Genomic DNA, 24769 nt, shown 5'->3' with positions numbered 1-24769 from the left:
ACTAAATAAATAAATAAATAAATAAATAAATAAATAAATACAAGGCTGAGGAACACTCTACAACAAACACCACAATGTAAATCTTTAGGTTTTTGGCACACTCATCAAAAGAATATTGTATGTCCCTGAGATATTCATTTCTGGAACTGGAAATAGTTTTAAATGCTAGGTTTCTAGAAACAAGGAGTGGCAAGAGTAACAAAGGAGGTATTAAGAAGAAAGCCAAGAATAGGGGGCAGATGCGAAGTGGTGAAATATTGTCAAAAGATGATAAAATACTGCACCATTGCTCTTCACCATCAGTATGAAGTAAGGCACTGCTACATCTAGACATAGCGTCAGGACAGATATAAACAAGGTTATAAAACATTTCATAATTAAAATGAAAGTTTTTATCACCCTGTATAATAACTTCCACACCAGTCTCAAAACAAATAAAGCAGAGAATTTGTCTCTCTCCCTCTCTTTCCTTCCAAGACAATGATTCCAATGAAAAATGTTGTGGCAGCATTTTCCTTCAATGCAACAGCTGCTATCCACTATGAAAGGTATATAATTAGACTGGTATTTTTGCACTACATAGTTTAGGCTTTTGTAAGAGTTGTGACCCGCACCAGCGCTCCACCTCTAATGCTGAAATCATGAGACTAATGCAGATGAACGTCCTAACATTCTGCAAATTTGTTTTGAGGTGGGGTTGGGGGCTGCCATCCTTGGACTCAATTGCTGAACACTCAAGTATCAAACAGTATAACAGGAATGTTTGGCATGGGTACAGACAAAACACATCGTACAGATGTGGCACCCTAAAAGTGAAGAAAAGGCTGGCTGGTCAAAGCTGAAATCTCCATCATCTTCATTTCCAAAGAGTCTCAAACTCCATTTTAAGAGTGTTGAGTAAACTTCAGCTAGGGGATATCAAAGGTGAGAGAGACATCACATTTCTATAAACAAGACAATCAAAATCCTGAAAATGAAAACAAATGGTGCTCACAAATGCCCCTGGCCCCAAAGAGGAATGTGTGGGTCTGCCAAACCATTTCTGAGGATACAACTGGTTTAATATGTTGTCTTAAGATCCTGCTATGTCCAGCTGCACTTTGACGTAGGAGGCTTCACTTCAAATGTTAGCTTGCTTGTGGATATAAAGTATGATAACTGCATCCCCTTTTCCACAAAACGGAAAGCATTGAAACATATATACTGAATCGCTTACTCCTGATACCCTTGTTACTAAAGACTATGAGGCTGGGGTTTGTGCCTTTTCTGAGATGAAGTTGTTAAGTGCTTGTTATGTATAAATGCTAACAGGGGACATACAAAACAATTAAAACAAAAATTAAAGCCAGAGCAAGACAACTACCATTTTCTAGTTAAAAGCCATCACAAACAAAGCAGAATAAAAATATTTGTCCTGTCTGAAAATACATTGATAAAAAGGACAAAGACAATTAAGAAAAAGTCTAACCTAACCTCCCTCAAAGGGAGTTTTGTAACAGCCTTCCACAAAATAAATAAATCAACCCCATATTTCCACTAATTTAAGTTATTGTTCAGTGGGACACAGAACAATGCCTTGAACACTGTAAACATACAGGATGATAGTCATATACAACCTGGTGAGTTTCAGATTAGATTACAGTCACTGTACTACAAATTAAGATTTAGGGAGTCTCCAAATACGTAGAAATTGCTATTTTTAAAAAATTGATTGTGCTACTTTGATTCCATGCTGACAAGCATTTAACCATTTGAGTTCACTATTAAGAGGGCACAAAATGGGATTGCCTTGCTTGGATCTTTCTAAAGTTACTTAAATTCAGCATTCTCTGAAGCAATGATATGTTCACAAGTAAAGTATGATGGAGATAGCCCTCTCCTGTGATTTGTGTCTGGATTTTAATATTAAAAAATATACTGGTTTTGGATATGGAGGCTGCTTCTTTTCAAGCAGTTGAGCCCCTAACCTTATTTTTGGTAAGAACCTGTAGGAAATCATTCCCATATAAGGATCCTAAATACTTATGTTGGGAAAAAATACATTCTTTTGATATATTCTCATTGTTGGCATTTCATTGCTACTTAGACACAATGCTTAGAAACTTTAAATGCTCCTAGGTTGCTTAACCAGGATAGAGCCAACTTATGTTAGAACAATAAGATGATGTTCTTCCATAGGCAGGGTTCTGTTTTTTTACCTGTAACATCAGGGCAGAGGAAGAAAGTAGGGGAATAAACCAGTAGCATTATCTGAAGACACAGGGTATAATTCTGTTGCAGAATCTCTCAGGTTGAGAAAATGGACTGAAGACCATCTGGTAACCATACATTAGCCACTCTAAGCTACTAAGGTGATGAATTCTGTAATAGTGAAGTAATATTTTTCACACATGTTTGTAAGGCGGCAGCACCTCATGAACAAACAACACACTCCTCAAAAAAGAAGCTCTCTAAGCCATTACCCAAGTATTTAATGTTGTATTAACAAGTCTCTTTCAACATTTAGGTATATATTTAGCCTACAAATGTAGGCTGGTTAAATCAGTCATTCTCTTTCCTGAGGCTGACAGAGCAGAAAGACAGCCTATGGAAGAAACATAAATAACATGGTGCTGAAAACAAAGATGAAATTGTAAAATGTCAAAGTGAGACACACAAGAAAGTATTCTGATAACATCCTATTTCCAAGCCACCACAACAACATGGCATGTGAGAAACATTGCTTGTGGATAAAAGCAGTAGTGAGCTCACACATGCTTTGTTGTATCTCCCAGGTGCAATACTACCCATATCTGCAGAGCGACCACAAAGCTATTCCAAGGGCAGCATCAGGGTTAATGTGGGCCAAGTTGAAAGAATGATACAACTGCTTCATCACATGTTATATTCTACACAGATCTGTTCTGAAATCTTTACACAGAATGGCTGTGCAAAGGCAATTCAGCATAAGAAGAGCCATACTAACTCAGTCCACCTAGTTCAGCATCATGTATCCTGCAGTAGTGAACCAGCTGCCACCAGAAACCCCATAATCAGATTGAGAAAGGTGACAGTCCTCTCCTGCAGCTGCTCGCCAGCAACTGCTTTTCACTGGCACACATGTAATCCAACTATATCCATGATCCAATAGTCAAGAAGGGTCAGAAAAAAACGGAGATTTGAGAACTAGTTCTGACATATTTTTCTCTTCTACTTGAGTATGTGGGAAATGAAGGAATATACAAAGAAAATATTATAATGAAACTGCAATAAACATTTGAAATAATAGATGTGAATGTATGCTCAATTTCCCGGGGAGGGGGGAACCCTGTGAGCAATTTGTTGCAGCCCTACTATTTTTTCATCATAGATATTTCCTGTGGAATTCAAAGTTTCAGTTCAAATATCTGCAAGTGGGAATAATTCTAAAATCAGTCTTGTGGAAGGAAACATTTGAGGTGTATTTCAGATGTAGGTTTCTAACTTAGGAAAGAGTGTATGGGTATCTATCTGCCTCTGGAACATAATACTGGTCACAGAAGAAACAGCAAGGCAGCTGTGATGGTAATGCCATATCAAGCTTCCAAACCCTATTATGAGTTCAAAGTAACCACTTTGTGCCTCTTAGTGGCTACAGAGATTTACATATATAGCCTGGCAAGATAATTTCAACTAATGCAGGTTAGAAGGGTGGTACTGCAAATAATAAACGTTTGCCCAACGGTAAATACATACTCAAGAGGTTTATGAGTTATCAGTATTGCCAAAAAGAAATGATAACTTACTTGGTACACCTCCATGCATCTGAGCAAGCATACCAAGTTTACAAAAGCTAATGCTACAACTTCTTTTGCACTGTTAGTCTCAAAGGTACTACAAGGTCCCTTTTGCATACTTCTATTCCAAACTAACATGGCTATGTCTCTGAATTTTATTTGACTGAGTTTTCAAAGAAGTTGCCGTGTTAATCTCTTGCAGCACAAAATCAAGGGAGGGGAAGTAAAAAAAGGAATGTGGCAGCACCTTTAAGACTAACCAATTAGTCTTAAAGGTGCTACCACGTTCCTTTCTCATCCCCCTTCCTTTTTACTTGATAGAGTTCCACTTCTGCATTGACAAACTAAATTTTCAACCATTCAAAAACTAAGCTACTATAAAGGATATTTTTCAGGACTGTATATGTATCTCTAACTCAAGTGGAGATGGAACATCATATTGCATCTTGGAGAACATATTCTAGTTCAAGGCCAGTTCAGTTTGGAACAGTGATTGGATGAGCATGGGCACATGTTTGAAATCTTTGCTATCAGAGTATTCTGTTCCAAAATGTTAAAGAACAAATCAACATCTCTCTAATATCTTCCCAAGATTGCATCCTCTACATGTGTGGTATTACTACTGCTGACGTCTCCAGATAGCATGGCCATTCAGAAACAAGCATGAAAGTGATAGAAAAATGCACAAAACTAACAGCTCAAGCATGTGCACACCTACTCAATACTAAGTCTCATGATTTCAACAGAACTTACCCCTGTTAAGCATGGATAGATTTGCAGCGCCAAAATTTCTGGCACTTTGGGAAGCCAAGGGTGGGTGAGAGGGGAGCCCAATATTAATGTTAATTCATGCTTTACATTTCCAGCAATTAGGAATAAAATTACCTCTGAGCATCAGTATTTTTCCCTGACTCATGTCTAGAAGGTTTATAGGAAAGCTCTTTTACTAAAAAAGGAAACTATGAATACTCTATGAACAGGTTAATTACTTCCGATGCATTAGTGAATCAAGCTAGGGAGAGGTAATACTGTGAATGAATGCAAAGTAAAGGAATGAAAGGATAGAGTTCAAACTGTGTGTGTTGTTTTGTTTTTTTAAAAACAGCTTTACCATCATCTTCAAAAATGGCAATTTAGGCTTTGAAATTAGAAAAATGGACTATTTATTCTTGCTGAATTCACTGGCCAGAATCCAACAAAAGATGTCTGCTATAATCCTAAACCACCCTTACTTGGAGTAATCCCAAATGAACTCTAGCAGACAGTGTTCAGTAGATTTGGATAAGACTACAGTGTAAGGCAGAGAAAACACTGGTATCAATGATCTTAATCACACTCAACTGCTCACTGGATTGTAGCCAATAAAAGTTATGACCTGCTTGTGGATTTCCCATAGCCAACTGGTTGAGCAATGTTTCAACAAAATGCTGCACTAGGTAAGCCTCTTCTCTGATTCACTACATCTCTTTTGTTATGAATTTCTTGAAGAAAACATTACAAAAGTCTACTCTTACACAAAGAGCAAAATATAGCATAAAATATCAAATATAATAGTAATGTGTAGTTTAACTACACATAAGTCACACTCTCTCAATTTGCCTTAGTGTTACCATAAGTCAGAAATGAGTTGAAGACACAACAACAGCAACAACACCTTTATGACAGAGTAACTGAAGACAGCACAAAACAGAATAATTAATACAGGCGTTAGTAATTTTAGAACAGAGGTGAGAAGACTGTGGTCAATAGGTAACATGCGGTCCCTGAACCCCACCACTATTTTAAAAAAATTGAGCATGAGTTTCAGACAATTTTGCCTGAAAACTGCCCAGGCAATCCCACAAACACATCACTCTGCTCAACCCTACCATTCACCCCCAATTACCTCACATTTTTTCTATAGTCTTTCTCAAAATGGCAATAGGAAGTGATGAGATGTTCCTTCCAGTTGTCATGCTGAGGGACAAAAATTGAAATATCTGGGCTTGCTTTGGGGGAATGTGGGACAGAAGAGGGTTTGCATTTCCTATTGGAGGTGGCAAATAACTTATAAAATATACACATTTCAACACTATCTAACCCCCCCCCCCCCGCAGTCCTCATGAGGGTGCCCTTGACCAGTTCATCACATCTCATGTTCCCATACTATATTACAATATTTATTCATATGGTTAGCTACTCTCCTTGGCTTTAGGCAACATCTTTCCTCCTGCCTTTGTCCCTCAACAACCATTGTTAAAACTGAACATCTCCATACCCACAAGATATTGTATTTCAATTGACATTCTCACATACAATGACTGATACAGCTCTGGACTCTTCACTTGACCCTATGCATCTGAGGAATGAGGGTCAAGTCTACAAATGCTCATGCTACCAGCTTTTTTCTTTCAATTAGTTTCAAAGCTGCTACAAAATCACTTTGCATACTTATACACTGTGTGTATATTTTTAACACCCCCCCAACAAACAGGACAAAATTGCAATAGTATTAATGATTCAGAAATTGAGGTATGTAGTAGTCCAAGTCAACCTTTTCCTTTCACTATCATCCCTTGATATATTTACCATTTCTGACATGAGACACATTAATTTTAAAATCTCTTCTTCCATACACTTGGCACCCCTTCCTCCAAAGCCCCAAGTCATCTCTCAGTACACTGACTGAAAGTACAAATAGGAAGGAAAAGATATGACAGACTTGGAAAGCTTGTGATAGAAAGGATACACAACAATTGTTTTAGATTAAATGCTGTTGTTTGTGACATTCTTTCTTATTTTTAAACAGGAATGTTGGATGAGAATTTAATGAAGATTATGATAAACACAAAGACTTATGACGTTCAGTAGCTTCCTGTCTTGTGGGTCGATGTAGAAGAATGACCCCTGCCCCAGGAAAGATACAAATATTCTCAAAATGTTATTTACATTATAGCCATCTCAGTCTCTATTAAAAAAACAGAATTTGGAAATAGTATGCTACAAGAAACAATGTCCTTTTACTTTTGGGGGGGGGGGGAGGGTAATGGGGGCACAGTGACGTTCCTTTTTTGAAGCAACACAATGAATAGTAACAGCCTTCACTTTTTAATGTGTAACATTTAAGGTTTACTAATTACTTTTGGGGAGCAAAATGCTTTTGGGGTATTATGAGTAGGATTTTCCTCTTATTTCCAAGCGATCTTCTCATTTATCTTTTTAAAGGAAGGATCCCACCTCATAAAAACCTCAAGACAACAAAAATATAGTAAGTAACACAATGAGGAAAGCCTAGCTATGAGAAAACTTGAGACATAAGTAATCATAATGATTCCCTTTAAAAATAACTTTCCAAGCTGTAGAGAAAGGAGTTGGGTACCAATACTGATGCATTTAGCTGTGAATAAAATACACACACAGAAACACATTGCAAACATGAAATGGTAAATTCTATACTTTATTAAACTTTCTGACATTGATTGTCTAAGATGAGGGGATGATCACAGAATGTTCTAGTTGCTCAGAAAATGATGCTGTCAGAATATCTGCAGTACAAATACATTGTGAGAGGGGAAAAAGGCAAAGTTTTAAATTTGGCTGGCATTAAAATCTTGCATGGGTCCTAGTTACATACTTTTGGGGGCAAAGGATGCTGAGGACTAGGAAGAAGTTCCAGAAAGTTCATTCACAACCATGACTGAACAAAAGCTGTAAAGTAAGACAGTTACAAATCAGAAGTTGTTGCAAAGGGAAACAAGACAAAAGCAATCTTGGAGAAAAAAGCAGAAGCCAAAAGTTGAAGCAATTTCAGATACAGGCTTTGTTCAAAAGGCACACTTAGATTTAATTTATAACGCTGGGAATGGGCTCTAGTAAGCCAACTTTAAATCACGGCATATGAAGCTGGTTTGCTTCAGGCAATCAACAGTCAAGAACACAGTTTAGAAGGTATGAATGACATGCTAAACCGTGGTTAACAAAAATGAAAACAAAAGACCTCTGGAAGAGAAGAGGGGAGTAAGGAAGCCCAAGGATTGCCTAGGCTCACTGCCATCACAAAAAACAATGATGTATTATGAAATCTGAACACAGTTGCTTTCAATAAGTCAAACAAGCATTTGGCTTCAGATTTTTAACATTACTTAATGTGAAAAGGTCAATTAAGCCAAACAAAATATCCTGGAACTGACTTTTCTTGACAACAGGATTCACAATATTTCCATCATCAGCTGATTCCCCTCCCCCCCCCAACTAAGAGCTTTTATACACTGCCTATGAGTGCATGGTGGGATGGTAATAGAGTCCTGAATGTTTGGCAGAATGCATTTTATACTGGGATGAGAATTAAGTGGCTATTCAGATGTTGTTGTGCTGCAACTCCCATTTGCCCCATCCAGGACAGTCAGCCATGAGGGATGATGTGAGTTGCAGTTCAACATCTGGAGGCTATACATTTCTCACCCTGCTTTGTATTCATGCCAAATATTTTAACCTTCTGATTTTTTTATAATAAGAACAGTATTTCCCAAGCTACAACTGTTAAGTCAATAACTTGACTCTCGATCACTCTCCTGTCTCCTCGTTTTCTATTTTCTATAAAAAGTTTTAATGTTGCTGGTGTGGTGATGGTTGTTATATTTATATTTATTTGTAACCTGTTTGCCCCCCAAAAGTGGGACTCAAAGCAGCTTACATCCTAAAAGTACGGTGCAATTAAAAACTTACAAAAGTTGTTGCTCTTGTCCATCTGCTGGGTCAGCCTTTACAGAGACATGTTTTAAGGTTGTTATTCCCTAGTGTCTTATACCCTGTACATTTCAGCAAATTTAGCAGGGTTTGTAAAGGCACTAACACTTACCCTTTCCCTCCACCACTCCCTTCTCCTTCTGTGTCATGTCTTTTTAGATTGTAAGCCCGAGGGCAGGGAATCGTCTAACTAAAAAGATTGTATGTACAGCGCTGTGTAAATTTACAGCGCTTCATAAATAAAGGTTAATAATAATAATAATAATAATAATAACAACAGTGTACATATATGGCCATTAACACACATGCATGTGCATGGGCACACACACACATATACACACAAAACTAAGATTGGAAAAAATAACTTGGAAATGAGATGGGGAAGACATATATAATATAAAACTGAAAATAAAATGCTAGCCAGTGTGGCATAGTAGTTTGACTACAACTCTGGAGACCAGGGTTCGATTCTCACTTGGCTATGAAACCCACAGGATGGCCTTGTGCAAGTCACAAGCTCTCAACCTCAGGGGGTGAGATAGATATGATAGATTCGCCTTAGGGTCACCATAAGTTTAAAATGACTTGAAGGCACACACACCACACAACCCCCAAATGCATTAGGCAGTATCATTGGGGGGGGGGGGGGGATGGACATAGTACAACACTATGCATACATGTTTTCAAAGTGACAGAGTTGGCTCTGCAGTTTCTGTGTATGCCTTCATCATGTCCATTTCATCATAGTGCTTTCATCATGGCCATTTTAAAGACATTTAATTACCAGCAAAAGAAATTCTGTCAGTCTGAGATGACTGTTAATTCCAAAATTAAAGAGCAACAACTCAAGGCTAAGATTTTTGGGGGAACCTTAATTAACAGGCTATCTTAAAAAGAAAGAGAGAGAGAGAGAGTTAAGAGGGGGGGAAAAGATTTACTGTACATTGCATAAAATAATAATAAAAAAGGACTTCATGTTTCAGGCAAAATCCAATTAAGCTTTTTTCCCCCCCAGGGCAGTGTAATATGAGTTGCTCTACACCTTGGATACACAAGCTAGCTGAAAGAACAGTGTGGGAACTGGAAAAACTCATGATCCAGGACACTTCTTTATTTTTCCCAGGCTGAGAGTAAGCTGGAAAACATGGCCAAGCCTATGTTTTTCTTTTTCTCTCAATGTAAGAAAAAGTGAGGAATGCTGGCGACCAGCTCATGTTTTTGTCTGAAGAAACTTGATGCTCTAAGTTAACTCTGTTCCTCTGGAGACAACATCTTAAAATTGTGTTGAAGTTTTCTTCATTGAAGTACAACTAGAGGCTCTCTCTGTAACCCAGCTCTTATGTGTGGCAACTGAGGCAGGTGGAAGCAAAGTATACTATTCATTCCATTACTGACTGCTAACTGTTCTCTGCCAACAAACACTGGAAGCTTGTGAAGTGAAAACAGTCCATCAAGTACTGTTGCAGCTCCATTTACCAAACTGCTTGTTGTGGTGATGGTGTGCCTTCAATTCATTTCTGCCATATGGTGACCCTATAGTGGGTTTTCTTGGCAAGGTTTAATAATAATAATAAAATAATAATAAAATTTTATTTATATCCCACCCCTTTGAGGTCAATTGGGGCAGCTAACAGTAATAAGATACAATACATTATACATAAAAATCTACTTCCCTCCCCCATTAAAAAGTTATTAAATCAATTATAATTAAAACTAACAAATTAAAACAACAGCAACACATACACATTATTACAAAACAAAACAAAACAAAACAGGAAACTGTGGTAGCATTCTACTTAAATTTCCAGGGAGGACCTTGGGGACTCTCATGGGGAGAAGGTTCCTGAGGCTGGGATTATCTATCCAGGAAAGGCCTGCCGGAAGAGATCTGTCTTGACAGCCTTTTTAAAGCTGTCTAAAGATGTTGATTGATGGATCTCGTCCGGCAGGTCATTCCATAATCTGGGGGTGACAACAGAAAAAGCCCTCTGGGAGGTAGCCGAAAGCCTAGATCTTTGAGGCTGCAGCAAATTCCTCCCAGAGGACCGGAGTTTGTGGGGAGGATTATATGGGAGGAGGCGGTCCCTAAGATAGTTTGGACCCAAGCCATTTATTCAGAAGGGGTTTTGTATTGCCTTCCTGTAAAACAATGCCAATGCCTAAAGTCACTTAATAAGCTTCCATGGCTGAGCAGGGGTTCTAGTTCAACCCTGAAATCATTACACAACAGGTTCTCTGCTCACCTTTATGCATGCATGTGTACATGCCTTCAAACCACCTGCTGACTTATAGCGACCCATGAATTTCACTAAGGTTTTCTTATGTAAATAATACTCTTCATACCAACATAAAATTTGAAATTGTGTGTGGTAAATAAGAATTTCCTCAGACCTTTGCTCCATTTGCTAAAGCTTTTGTGTCAACTATTGACATCTCCTTAGAGTCTCCAGGAGTTATCCCATCGATCACAACTTGTTCTCCCTTATTGAACTTAAATATATATTCCATTGTTCCTTTCATAAAATCATAGTTGGGAGAGACCACAAGGGCCATCCAATCCAACCCCATTCTGCCATGCAGCATGCACAATCCTGACAGATGGTCATCCAGCCTCTATTTTAAAAACTCCAAAGAACAAGACTCTACCACACTCCTAGGCAGCTTATTCCACTGTCAAACAGCTATTACTGTCAGGAAGTTCTTCCTAATGTTGAGGAGGAATCTCTTTTCCTGTAGTTTGAATTCACTGTTCCATTTCCTACTCTCTGGAGCAGCAGAAAACAAACTTGCTCCATCTTCAATAATGACATCCCTTCAAATATTTAAACAGGGCTATCATATGGTTGTATTTTAGTTAAGGGACGAGGGATGGAATTTTAGTTTATATACATTATGTACTGTTTAGGTATTTTATTCATTTGCTTATGTAAATCTGTTATGTATTGTACGTGTTTGTAATTTTGCAATTGTAAATTTGTAAACCACTTTGATCTATAAATAAATTTATTATTATTATTATTATTATTATTATTATTATTATTATTATATCACCTCTTAACTTTCTCTTCTCCAGGCTAAACATACCCAGCTCCCTAAGTCTCTCCTCATAGGCCATGGTTTCCAGGCCTTTCACCATTTTGATCACCCTCCTCTGGACACATTCCAAATTGTCAATATTCCTCTTGGACTATAGTGCCCAGAACTGGACACAGTGTTGTAGGTCAGGCTTGACCAAAGCAGAATAGAGTGGCACTATTACTTCCCTTGATCTCTACTGGTAAATGAAGAACCAGAAAACTTGGCAATCCACTGTGATAAGATTGTTGTGGATTTTAACAACAAAATCACTTACCTTTGGGCTAGTAGTTGCCGTATTTTAGACTTTCAATGCACCATTGATACTGCACTTGAGAAAATAGGCTTGCAAGTGCTTGCAAGATGGAGGACCTAGGGTCCAGCAGTTCAGAAATTAGGCACATTGTGATACTGCATTTCTGGTGAGGGTAGCATGACTTGGCAGTGCTTAACACAGCCATCACTGTCTCTAGAGGGCCAAGTGACTGCAGTGAAAAGAGCTGTTTTTATCCACTTTGGCCAGGACAGTACTAGTTTACTCTTAATGGCTTTTCCTAATGCATATTGGCATGTATTGAAAATGTTTTTATTTGCCCCAGTGTTTGAAGATTTATGATACATATTTTTATTTTTAATATCATATTTTGGTTAGGTTTTATTATGCTATAAATTTATATTGTATTTTTGCATGTTTATATTATGGTCTAGTTGTTGCACACTATCTGAAGACAAATGGTACAGTGATATTTTAAAAATCACATTTTTAAAAAAGTGAAGGAATTGGCCAAAGTCACATCACAAAATAGTGAGATTATATTGTTAAGAAAGCTATAACTGTCCCTTTCTTGTCTGCTAAGGATCTTGGGCATCAGTATTTACTGTACATACTCATGTATAAGTCTAGGAATTTAGGTCAAAAAATTGACCCCAAAAACCTGAGTGGATTTATCCACAGGTCAATGTAAGTACTGTACTTTAACTCTTATTTAAAAGAATAACCCATCCCCTGGTGAAAAACAAGAGTATAATCTGTCCTAGAACCACTGAACCCCTCTAGTCTCTCATCCATCCAGCTTTAAGAGTGAACACAAAGAGTTATGCCTGCTGGCATTCTGTAAGTTCTTTGACATTGTTTTGCTTTGCTTCATCCTTTAGATCCTTTACTATATGCCCCTAAGTTTTACCCTCAACTTATCCACAGGTCATATCAAAATCCATAATACTGGCCCCAAAAACTTGCCCTCGACTTGTACATGAGTTTGACTTATAGTTGAGTATATATGGTACTCCTAGAATGGCTCCTTGGTGCTTACTCACAGAACTGACAACTGTATGGATGCATGTTAAGGAGTAATCTAAGTAGCCAGAGTGATAGTTGACTGGGATATGTGTTGGAATAAACATCACCCAATAGGACTGGCCTGCTCATCACCCACCCTAGCCTTCAAATAGAGATATGTAAATCTTATTGTATCAATAATCCACAAACTCTAGTGGGTACTGATTGTTCAGGGAACAATTCTAAATGTTAATTTTTTTAACCCATAGAAGCTCTAAAGCAGTTGTCCCCAAACTCTGGTCCTCCAGACATTTTGAACTTCAGTTCACAGAAGTCCCAGCCAGCTTGGGCAACAATCAGGAATTCTGGGAGCTGCAGTCAAAAACATCTGGAAGACCGAAGTTTGGGAACCACTGCCCTATCTTGCAGTCTGTTTCTACCTCTGTGTCCCACTATGGTTTTTTAAAGGAAGATTCATCATGCAGATGTGAGACTTTTGGGGAAAACACTAGATTAAAGCCTACAACTTACCAGGGCTTAATTCAAAATGTTCATTGAGATGTGAATAAATGAGGACCACCTCCTGGTGAAACAAATGAGGCAATCAAGCAAAAAAATATCAGAGAGTGAGTTAGAGATACAAGATCTGGGGAGGGAAAACTGTTTAGTGTGAAATTGACCTGGTGTGTGTTTCATAACAAAGATTATCACGCTGCACTGTCACATTATCAGATAACTGGCAGATGTTGCTTCACAGTAACAGGAAACCCTCCAACAATATCCAACGGTGGCTGGAGATGGCGTGTAGTCATTACCTAGTAAGACCTTTCATGGTACATGGTTTCACTGTCATATTCTGAGCCATTTTGAAACACAAAAATGGCTCAGAATATGACAGTGAAACCATGTACCATTAAACACAATGGCAACTGTATATGGCAGCTGTCTGTATGGTCATTGACTGTCCCATTTAACCTTTGGGGAACGATATGAATTCAGGCTGGTAGGAAGTAAAAGGTATAACAACACTGCAAAATATCTGAGGTATATGGAAAAGTGGATCAGCTGAGGAAGTTGATGTAACCATTGCCTTGCAACTGTGAAGTACTGCTTTTCCTCCTCAGTTCGGTAAAAAGGCAATGCCCTATAGTTCATGGAAACAGGAAAGTTAGGAAGCAATCCCTATGGCAAAAAATCACAGTGTTTTGGTTGATGTTAAAGCCTCTTCTAATACTTCCTTCTTGCATTTTTAAGTCTTTTGTTTTTCTCCTGCCCTTTATTACACTTCTCTTCCTTTAACTCAACACTTTAGGCCTACTTCTCCACCCTATTCTGTGGGCTGCTCCCTCTAACAGCAGTTGTTCACATGTATAATGCCAGAAGCCTTGCAAGAAACTGACATTAATGCGAAAAATGCTGCTAATGATTCAGAATGGGCCAGCATGCCATGATGTCCTCAGGGATAAACAAATATAATAACCGGTTAATTAGAGCTTTAAACAAAAATCATCCTCAGTAACTTATTCTCCAGCATCTTGCAAAATCTGAGAGGAAAATAACACTTGAAAATGTGAATGCTATTTTGTTCATTCTTACGGTGATGGATACGAATTCCTTCAAAAAACGTAACATTTTAGTTAGATATATTGAGAAAAATGAAGGCTAAGGGGGATGTGAACCAATGGAAAAAGAGCTACTAAGCGAAACCAATCCACTCATATTATTGTACATCTGTGGCTTTTATCAAATGTGTCAGATCAGAATAAAAATTTCTAAGTAGTCTGATGTCTAGTTTGTTTGCTTTTTAAATAGGGTGGGGTGAATAGATTAAGCCAGTGGATCTCAAATGGTGGGGATGAACCTTGAGGGGGAGGACACAAGAGTTGCCCAAGAGAGGTACAAGACTTGTAAGCCCTGATCCCTTCTCCTCTTCCCAAACCTTTTCATGTGTAAAACTGACATATGTGTTGAGTTGAATATTGAATTTACTTAAATAAAACTGTTCTACTTTGAATGTTATTTTCTTATATAATGTTAAAATATTAACATATATGAATGTGCAAATGAAAATATGCACACCAAATAAACAAAATATTTTTATTCATATACTACACAGCTTGGAGTGTGTATGTGACATCTGCCCAAAGATGTAAAGAGGGTCATAAAGGTAAAAGGTATGAGAACCACTGTGCTCCCATATGAAGAGGCTGGATTGTCATGCAACACTTTCAGTGAGGGTCTGAGATTTGTTCCTGAGAACTGGAGAGTCCTCCCCCTATGTTATTCATGACCAAGAACTGGGTAGAATGAAGTAACTCACAGACCATTATTCCCCCTTGACCTGGGAATGGAAATCAAGATGGGTTGATTTGCAAGCCTTACTTTAACTTTTAGATGGTGAATCTTTACAAGTTTGCAGAACAAATGACCCTATCTAATTCCTGTTCTGTTCACTATAAGTGTATTTGCTATTACAACAATCCACTAAATGAAAACTATTGTTTCTATTTGTGTCAGCACAAAAGCATATTTTGCATCTATACAAGGCTAAACAACTCCCAACATTTTAGCGTTTTCTGAGATGCAGTTTACAAGAAAAATGTTCAAAGAAGAAAAGAAACTAGAGAAGCACATTTCCAAGTTGTAGGAAAAATATATATCTTGGTTAGCAATGCAGTAAGAAAAATGAACCCCTTTATATACATAAAGCACAAAATAGACAAGTCTACCCGTTGTGTGTGTTATGTGTTAGCGAACTGGCCATTCACTTTATGATAAACAAACCCTGAATATAATTATGCTGCTCCTTACAGTCAATTGTGTATCTCAGTCAACTTCATCCATTTTTCTGCCTGGCTAGCTGATACAATGCACCTTTAAGACTGATACAACAGAATGAAAGTTGGTACCATCTTGCCCAAATTGTGTCTGTGTTCAGAATAAGGATGTGAATCTTCTTGCTTCTGAGGTCTCCAGGGCTGTTTTGTGGCTCCTGGGTCGCTTCTGGACCTGCCGATACAACCCACGATGGAGGAATGGGGGAATCAACAAGAAAATAGCTGGCTTTGCTCCTGAATGTTTCCAGGTGCAGAAACTGTTTTGAACTAAGGTTCCCTGATCTTATTTTTCTGCCCCCCTCCCCTTGCTGAGGGTTTTACAAATCTGGATGTGAACGTCCTACCATTTCCAGGATTTTGTTGTGGCCCCCAGAACACTGGACTCCCCCCCCACACACACACACAATTCGTAGTATAATTCTCTATGAAACTCTGCTCGGCCCCAGCACCAATATTATTCTGGTTTTATAGTAGCGGAGAGAAAAGCAAAACAGTACAATGCATTTCTCATATATTGTCTCAACTAACAACATTATTAACCATCTGAAAATACTGAAGCTATTATTCAGGTAGAAACTTTATGGATTATTACTCATACAACTTCCCACTTCCCCATAAAATCTTAGAAAAAAAATAGCCCAAAAGGTTTCCTCTTCAACAGAAGCAGCTACTTAAAGCTACCAAATTAGCTGACAGACTGTGAGAAAATGAGTGTGTCATACTAGTTTCATTTTTAGTGAAACAACACTGTCTAGTCCACCAAAACCACTGTCTGAATCTGTCACATATGGGCAGTCTCAGCTGAGACACCATGTTAGAAGAAAAGGGGGGGGGGGCCTGCCGGAAAACACAACTTAGTGTAACTGACTTACACATCTTATCTTCTTAATGGAAATAAAGAACAGAGAGGTTTCCCAAATCAGACCATTGATGTCTGCTTCTATCCTTCATTTCAGATTTGAAATCTAGAAAATCACCAGGATCATGCAGCATGCCTGGAAAACACCTGGAGTGCACTGACCTCTAAAATCTTACATATCCCTTTTGAGATGTCTGTTTGAACCTCTTTCCCAACTAAGTAGAACCCCATTAAGCTGTGGAATGCTTTTGTCACTCATAGAAACATACCATTACACTGGCCCTGTCTATGATCAAACACAACAATAAACCAAGCTACCAAAACTGCCATACACATTACACTATGGAATTATGTACAGATATACAAATAGACATGAAGGGGGAAAAGCCCACAGGAACAGCTTGATTTGGGAACAGACTCTGCAGTTTTCCTTATGCATACTGATGATCAAGAATGGATAAATCCTACGGCAAACCCAAATCAATAAATCAACTTATATTATAGAATGTGTGGGATTCTGTGTGAATGGGTTTAATTCTAAATCACCAGTTTTGATGAGTGTCAGGTTCTTTAAGCCTTTCCTAAAAGATGGAAGGGTGGAGTGAGACCCCAGCATAAGGATTATCTCCCCACACTGCAGGAAAAATAGTTTTCTTCCCCCCAGAGTGGAATATTTTTGCAAATGCAGCAAAAGGAACAGAACATGGAGGATACAGGTTTACTCCTAGGCCAACAACTGAAACATTGAGCCAATACTACCTCTTGAGCATGAAGAACTGTTTCACCACAACTCAGAGGCAGAATATACATTATGTATGAAAGGAACTCAAGTTCTCCATAAAAACTGGTACAGGATTTTAGGGTAAGGAAGCTTAGACTCCCAGGATTCTCTCAGTTATGGCTGGCTGTACTTGAACAGATGGACCATTTATCAAATATACCTCCAAGCATGTTTGCACAAAGTGAAACCTGCCAGGCCAAACACACTCACCAGATATGTACTGTGGTCTGATATATGTCCTTGATAATGCCCCTTCACTGTCTGTTTTTTGCCTGATCACCAGGCAGGCATTCAAAAAATACACACGCAAAGAGAGAAAAAGAGAGTGACAAGAGAATTTACCAACCTACTAGCAAGCCACCTTATTATATCAAGGGCGGAAAACCTTTGACACTCCAGAAGTTTTGGACTACAGCTCTCAAAATCCCATACCAGTGGCCATGCTAGAGGTTGTCATGGGAATTGATACCCAAAACAGCTAGAAGGCCAAAGGTTTTCCAACCCTGCCTCATAGGAACAGTGAGTAAACTCTGGCTTGGCAGATTCTGAAATGCAAGTCTTGTGTGAAGTAAGTGTCAGCACACCTACATACTGTCAAAAATGTTTTCTTGAAATTATTAAGTTTAGACATATGCTTCCCCCCCCCCCCAAATAAATCAAAGTCCATATGCTTACAATCCAGTGCCATGCATATTTATTCAGAAGTCTTGATGTATTCAACAAGATTTTCTTTCAGCAAGGTGCAATTATTTGGGTGTTGGACTAGGATTCTGGAGACCAGAGTTCGATTCCTTGCTTGGTCATGAGACCCACAGGGTGATCTTTGGCAAGTCACATATTCTCAGACCCAGGGGAAGGCAATGGCAAACCTGCTCTGAATAAATCTTGTCAAGAAAATCCCAGGGTTGCTACAAGTTGGAAATGACTTGAAGGCACACAACAACAAACAACAAAATGTATCTATAACTGTGGCCTCACTTAACCTGGATCAGGAGCATCAGGAGGGGTGTGTGGGCAGCACCTGGTGACATGCTAAAGGGTGTGTGTGACACCACTGCTCCCCAAACATCTGCCTTTTGGCAGAAATGGGCAGTGCCGTTTATCTGCCTCTCTTTAAGATGCTGAAGAGATTTTGTGAATGGGGTGAGGCTCAGTGAAAGGAGAAAGGCGTAACCTCAGATTTTTTTTTAAAAAAAATTAAATTTAAAATTTTATTTTTTAAAAAATATTTTAATTATTTTTATTGCTTTTAAATTTTCATAGAAAACATCACACCTTACCAAAGTTTCACTTTAACCATATGAAACTATGTACCTATAAATACATTTAAGCTGTAAATATGATATTGTAATTTAAAGGTATACTTTTAATTTTGCTGGTTGTTTATGTCATAACTATTGCCATTACATTCAGTGATATATGGGAATTATAATGTATGAGTAACATTAGTACAAAAAAGATTAGTAAGGATCCTGTATGGTGTGGGGTGGGAGGAGGTCAAGGGGGGGGGTTGACACCATTAGTTACCACACTGGGTGATGGCAACCCTAGTGATGGCAATGCCTTGGATCATTATTTGTATCACGTGACTTGGAACCTAGACATACTGAAAATCACATGGTTTCGTAAAAGGGGATAGCATTCATTCCAACATCATTCCACTTTTAGTACTGTTATAGCTAACTGAAAAGATGGCTAATACTTCTTGGACTATCCTTCAGCAACAAGACTCACATGCCAGAACATGTAAGAGGAAATTAAATATGACTTCTAAAACACAATTTGCTTTAAGGAACTAACATAATATAGGGCAGTAATTTAGCATCCACCAGTGCATAAAGACAGTTAAGATTACTAGTCTTTTGCTTCTCTGCTGAGGGAATGAAATGAAGGGCTATTTATAAAGTACTTACTGCCTTGGCTATAATCAAATGTAATAACAAGAAAGAACAAAAACAACCTTTTTGTTGAAACCACCTTTGTAATACTGCTTTTTAATAACCCTCCTAATGGGCAAATTAGAAGGACCCCAACTGAAGTCATTCATCCCACATAAAACAAACATTGCTTTTTCTTCTTAGCTTTGTTTTACAAGTTATATTATTTCCAGATGATGCTTGAGGGGTTTAAAGTTTTTCAAGAGCTAGATGCTGAAACTGGCAGCTGCTTTCTATTTGCAATAGACAAATATAAGATGAACCTAAACAGGAGACCTCATGGACTCTTTTATGGCACATTAGATGAGAATGAAAGGGAACAAGAGAAGCATCCCATTCAGCAGCTACATAACAGGGGTTATTTGGATTATTAATACAAGGGGGAGTATACTGAATTACATCAGGAGCTTTCTGCCTGCCAATCAGACCTGCCCAACAGGTAAGGAAAATTTCACCTTTCTGGTAGGAAGGGAATTAACCCTGTTCACAAACCTATCTTAACAGAGATCACTTCAGGTTTCATTAGATTTGTCCTGTCACCACTTTTGTCTGAGAAGGGGTTACATTTTCAAAACCTAGTTAATACTGAAACCTATCTACTGGGACAAGACTTCCTGACTGGAAAAGTTATTTGCATTTAAAAACTAAGGGCACCTGCTTCTTCATCCCCCCAAAGGAAACCGCATGTCATAGTCATGAAATATCAATAGATATTTCATAGACCAGGTGGTCATGAGATCTCAAACCTAGGGCAGCCACACCAGCCAAGTGAGGTCCAACCCCATTTAGCTCACTGTAGAATACTCTGCAGGACAAAGGTGGACACCACACGGCCAGTGGGGTACATGTACTCCTCAATTAATTTTGTGGACCAAATGCCTGGCTCCACTGCATCTGGAGTCACGTTAATGAACGTTGGCCATGGAGCACCGCGAGGGGGATGCATTCTTACTTTAAAAGAAGGCATGTAGGGAACAAATCATCACCATCACCATCACCATCACCATCACCAGATGTGGTTGGGGCAAGAACACTGTTTATTTATCTTTCACCTTTCTCCCCAAACTGGGACTCACAGCAGCTTATAATTTTAAAATCCACAGAGCTAAAAACATACCAAAAGGGTGAACATTAAAATGGAATTAAACATGCAAAAATGATTTGAAACAATACTTTAAAAGATAAAAGGCAAATAAAAGATAAAAAGCATTTAAAACAGTTTAGTTTAAAACTGTATAGTACCCCAAGGTTCAGGTTTGAACCAGAACTGAACTCCCAAATGTCTGATTCAGCTTTAAAACAAGCTGCACACTCTTGGCACATTGCATTTTAAAGCAAAAGTGCATATTTTTCTTCTGCCATGAATACTGAGCTGCAGAGCAGTGAATTCTGCAGTCTCCAGCAGGTCTGAGTTCATTCTCTGGTGAGTAGAGGAAGGGGTATGATTTCCTAATCAAAACAGTTCAAGATTTCTCGTACCTTGGATCAAACATTGATCAGAATGGAGACTGCAGTCAAGAAGTAAGAAGAAGACTAGGAATGGGAAGGGTAGCCATGGAAGAACTTGACAAAAATCATAAAATATAAAGGTATACAACTGATCACAAAATTTAGAACCACTCAAGCCATTTTATTCCCTGTTATCATGTATGAATGCGAAAGCTAAACAGTGAAGAAAAACAGATAGGAAGAAAATCAGCCCATCTGAGATGTGGTGCTGGAGAAGAGTGCTGAGGGTATTGAGGACAATCAAAAAGACAAACAAATGGGTCCTAGAACAGATCAAGCTTGAACTCTAGCTGAAAGCCAAGATGACGAAACTGAGGCTATCATACCAGAGCCCTGTGGTTAAATGCCAGTACTGCAGCCACTCACTCACAAACCACAAGGCTGTGAGTTCAATCCCAGGTAGGAGCTCAGGGTTGATTCAGCCTTGCATCCTTCCAAGGTTGCTAAAATGAGTACCCAGCTTGTTGGGGGCAATTACTTACAGTTGTAAACCAAGACTGCTTAGTGCAGTATGAAGTGGTATATAAATGAAGATGCTGTTTTGGTCATATCATGAGAAGGCATGATCCATTAGAAAAGACAATAATGCTAGGGAAAGTAGAAGGTAGTAGAAAAAGAGGAAGACTGCACACCAGATGAATAGATTCAATCGGGGAAGTCATGGGCCTGAATCTGCAGGACCGAAGTAGACCAGTGGAGGACAAGGGATGTTGGAGATGTTTCATCTGCAGGATCACCATGAAACAGGGTTAACTCAAGGGCAGTTAACAACAAACAACAAAGAAGTTGCCATTTGTGATCTATTCAGAGGGATAGATATCACGTTATATTTTTAAATACAGATAATGTGTACCATGGTGCATGAATAGGGAAAGTGCTCAGCTTTTAAAGCAGGGAATACTTAGGTGCTGAAACTCCAGTGTTGAACAAGGAGCTTTCACACAATTTTTTTCTTTGTTTAAATATTTTTATATGTATTAAAGGTTTAATTGCAGCAGTTAGAAGATTAATAGAACCATTAGTGCTGTAGGAACTCTGTTGGCTGAAGATAAGATAGGAATGTTTTAAATGAATACTGTTGTCACTGTGTGCCTTCAAGTCATTTCCAACTCATGGCAACCCTAAGGTGGCCCTATGATGGAGTTTTCTGAGGCTGAGAGTGTGTGACTTGCCCAAGGTCACCCAGTAACTTTCCATGGCTGAGCGGAGAATTGAAGACATGATCTCCAGTCACAGTTCAATACCCAAACCACTACACTATGCTGGTACTTAAATGAATGTATATTTGGCCATGGACTAAGAACAAGAAATTATGATGATAGTATGAATTCAAACTAATCAGTGACAAAGGACAGCAAACGAAAATAGGCTTTGAAAGGTAAGGAAAAATGTGCCACAAAGAATCCACTTAAAGAGTATATGTGCACATGTACACAAACCTACCACCCACCTTTCAGATCAGAACTGTTGTGTACAACAGATATACTGTACAGTAAATCCAAATGTGTAGTGGAATGCTGGTCTATCTGCATTGCATTGCTTTCAGTGGGATAGGCATTCAAGTTTAACATTAAGACCACTTTTTAGATACAATTAGAGCTGTGCTGAAGTGCTAGGGATTATGTTAGAACTTAAGTATCTAAGCCACTTAGCCCACTAAATCAAGAAAAAGGTTTAGCAAGTTTAGAACAGAAGAATTGCTATATAAAAATATATTGCCATATATTTTAATGCTAGTTGTATGGTCTTTGAGGTTTGCTACATCTTCATGACCTCTAGTGTACACTAACTAAAAACCAAACTACACAATACCCTCCAGTTTTATGTATTTTTGCTGTAGGTGGCTGGATGCTAGGTAAAGGCAGTATTTTGGTGTTTCATTTCCTCAGGATACCACAGTATTTTGCCACAATAGCTTCCCTACCCTACCCTGACTGCCATTTTAATGGCAATCAAATGCAAATGTTCAAGAACTACAAGCTGTTAGAATACAGTAAATCTTCTAGCTATGAATAGCTGTGGTTTTTATTTTGCTATTTGCAACTGTTTTTTCCCCTTAGTGAGTTTCAGACATGATGTCATGAGTGAAGCTTCCTATATTTTGGTGCTGATGGTTGCCAGGTTGTCATACACTTTGACAGACTTCTGCAGACTTGGGATATGCTATTTTGACACATTCCCCTAAAACACTAAGGTTCATACTCACATAATCCGGAAGTGGAGAGTCATCTGAAGCAAGGGAACTTCTCAAGGACTGTGTGGCTTGCTCCAAAACTTTGTTGTGTTTTTTTGACAACAATGCAAACAAACTGCAGAAGAGAATAAAAAGTATATTTTTATATGAATGGATACATTGGTGTTTCGCTTTTATAAAACAAGGCTGCCAATTTAGTAGAGCTTCCTTGAAATTGTATATTACAGAGGTACCTTTTCAAAATACATGTTTTAAGGGCTGTTTCTTTGGAAATGTAATTCTACAAAGGACAGGTTTAGTTTGATATTTTTTGAAATGGTTCACAAAGCCGACATTTTGTTATGACATTCCAGAACACTAAGTAACCAATTCCAAAAAGGCATTAACAGATGTGACATGATACTGACGCACAGCCAGGACTAAGGAATCAGGCTGCAGGATCACATGCTCACTTCCCTTTAGCCCCAGTCCTTCTCCCCTTGCAATCAATTCTCATCACACTCTGTCCCACCATTTCCCATTATTCCTCATTTTGATGTTAATCCATTAATACCAACAAATTCAGTACTGCTCCAAATCTAGCATTTGGCACCAGGGGGATTAATGCTTATTCCATTAGTTTGCATTTGCAATGGCTCAAGAAGTTTACTAGTTAAAAATAAAAATATTTCCAGCAGATAACTTTAACTTTAAAAACTGTCCTGCTACATACTAAAGAGATCATCGATTTGCAGAATCCTGTAGCTACACACTGGAAGCAACTATCACTCACCATGTCTCTTTCTGTGCCTAAATGATAGCTAAATTAGTTGTTTTTGGCAGAGTGAAAGCAAGGGGATTATATAGCGGGAATCTAAACTGTCTACCATTCTAGACAAAGTTGTGCACCGCAATCCCACCATGAAAGAACAGGCTACAACAGTTTTTAAGATGTGTGGAGAACTTAATCTGCAAGAAGAGTCTCTCAAGGCAATGCTTCATACCTTTTTCTGAAGCTGATAACCATGCAACCTTTGTATTCAGCTACAGAGCCTGCTCCTCTACTGACCCAGGAGAGGATCTAGGTTTATCCCTTGATACCATACTGAACCTCAGAGGCACTTGGAAGTAGAAAAGGTCCCGGTGCTTTCAACTGCTTCCCATAGCTATCAGTATTTGGGGAGAAACCTCACACTTCCCTCAATCCTTGAAAAGGGTTAGTGATGCCTTTCTGTGTTCCAAAGCCCTCTGCAGCCTAATGCAATGTCACAGAGAAAAGCTATCACCAGTCTTTTCCAAGAAAAAAAACAAGCCGACTGATGCTTAGCAGTGATGTCTTGCTGAAGCTGTTTTTTCCTTTTTAACTACACATGAAAGGCAAAACTCAGTTACAACATAGAACAAACAAAAATACCTATGCATGTACATATGGGTGTGTGCACAGTCAAAGCTTGGAAAAGGGATAACTCTTGGAGCTGTGATTCAGAAGTTCCTTTTCAAAGCTCTGGAGTACACATTACACATTACACACACACACACATACACACACACTCACACATGCATAAAGTGATGACTGAATATGGGTAACTTAATGAAGCCAGAGCGGTATGTGTTAAGCCAGGGGTTGGCAACCCTTGGCCCGTGGGCCGGATGCGGCCCGCAGAGGTGGCAGGACCGGCCCCAGCCCGGTCCTGCTGCCGCTGCTGCCGCCACCACCACCAAGGCCGCCTCCTCCTCCTCCTCCTCCTCCTCCTGGGCAGCGCCGCCGCCACCACCGCCACCGTGCCACCCGCGGGGCTAGGATGGAGGAGCTCATCCCCTTTGGCCAGCCGGCCATTG

The 24769-nt window shown here is 38.9% G+C and overlaps 1 protein-coding gene across 5 annotated transcripts in view; it reads right to left on the bottom strand.

The window, feature by feature from the left end:
- Positions 1–24769, bottom strand: part of DYM (dymeclin) — a 239798-nt gene that overhangs the window by 55188 nt on the left and 159841 nt on the right. For all 5 annotated transcript variants that reach the window (XM_089497500.1, XM_089497528.1, XM_089497508.1 and 2 more), the window contains one exon: positions 22964–23066. In XM_089497500.1, coding sequence (XP_089353626.1) covers positions 22964–23066 — 103 coding nt within the window. The remainder of the gene's footprint in view (positions 1–22963; positions 23067–24769) is intronic.

Source organism: Sceloporus occidentalis, unplaced genomic scaffold, assembly GCF_023333645.1.
Source record: "Sceloporus occidentalis isolate IW3139 unplaced genomic scaffold, rSceOcc1.0.p SCAF_1, whole genome shotgun sequence".
In the NCBI taxonomy this organism is placed as follows: Eukaryota; Metazoa; Chordata; class Lepidosauria; order Squamata; family Phrynosomatidae; genus Sceloporus; species Sceloporus occidentalis.
Note: the sequence above shows the minus strand (reverse complement) of the source record. Positions and strands in the feature narration are given on the sequence as shown.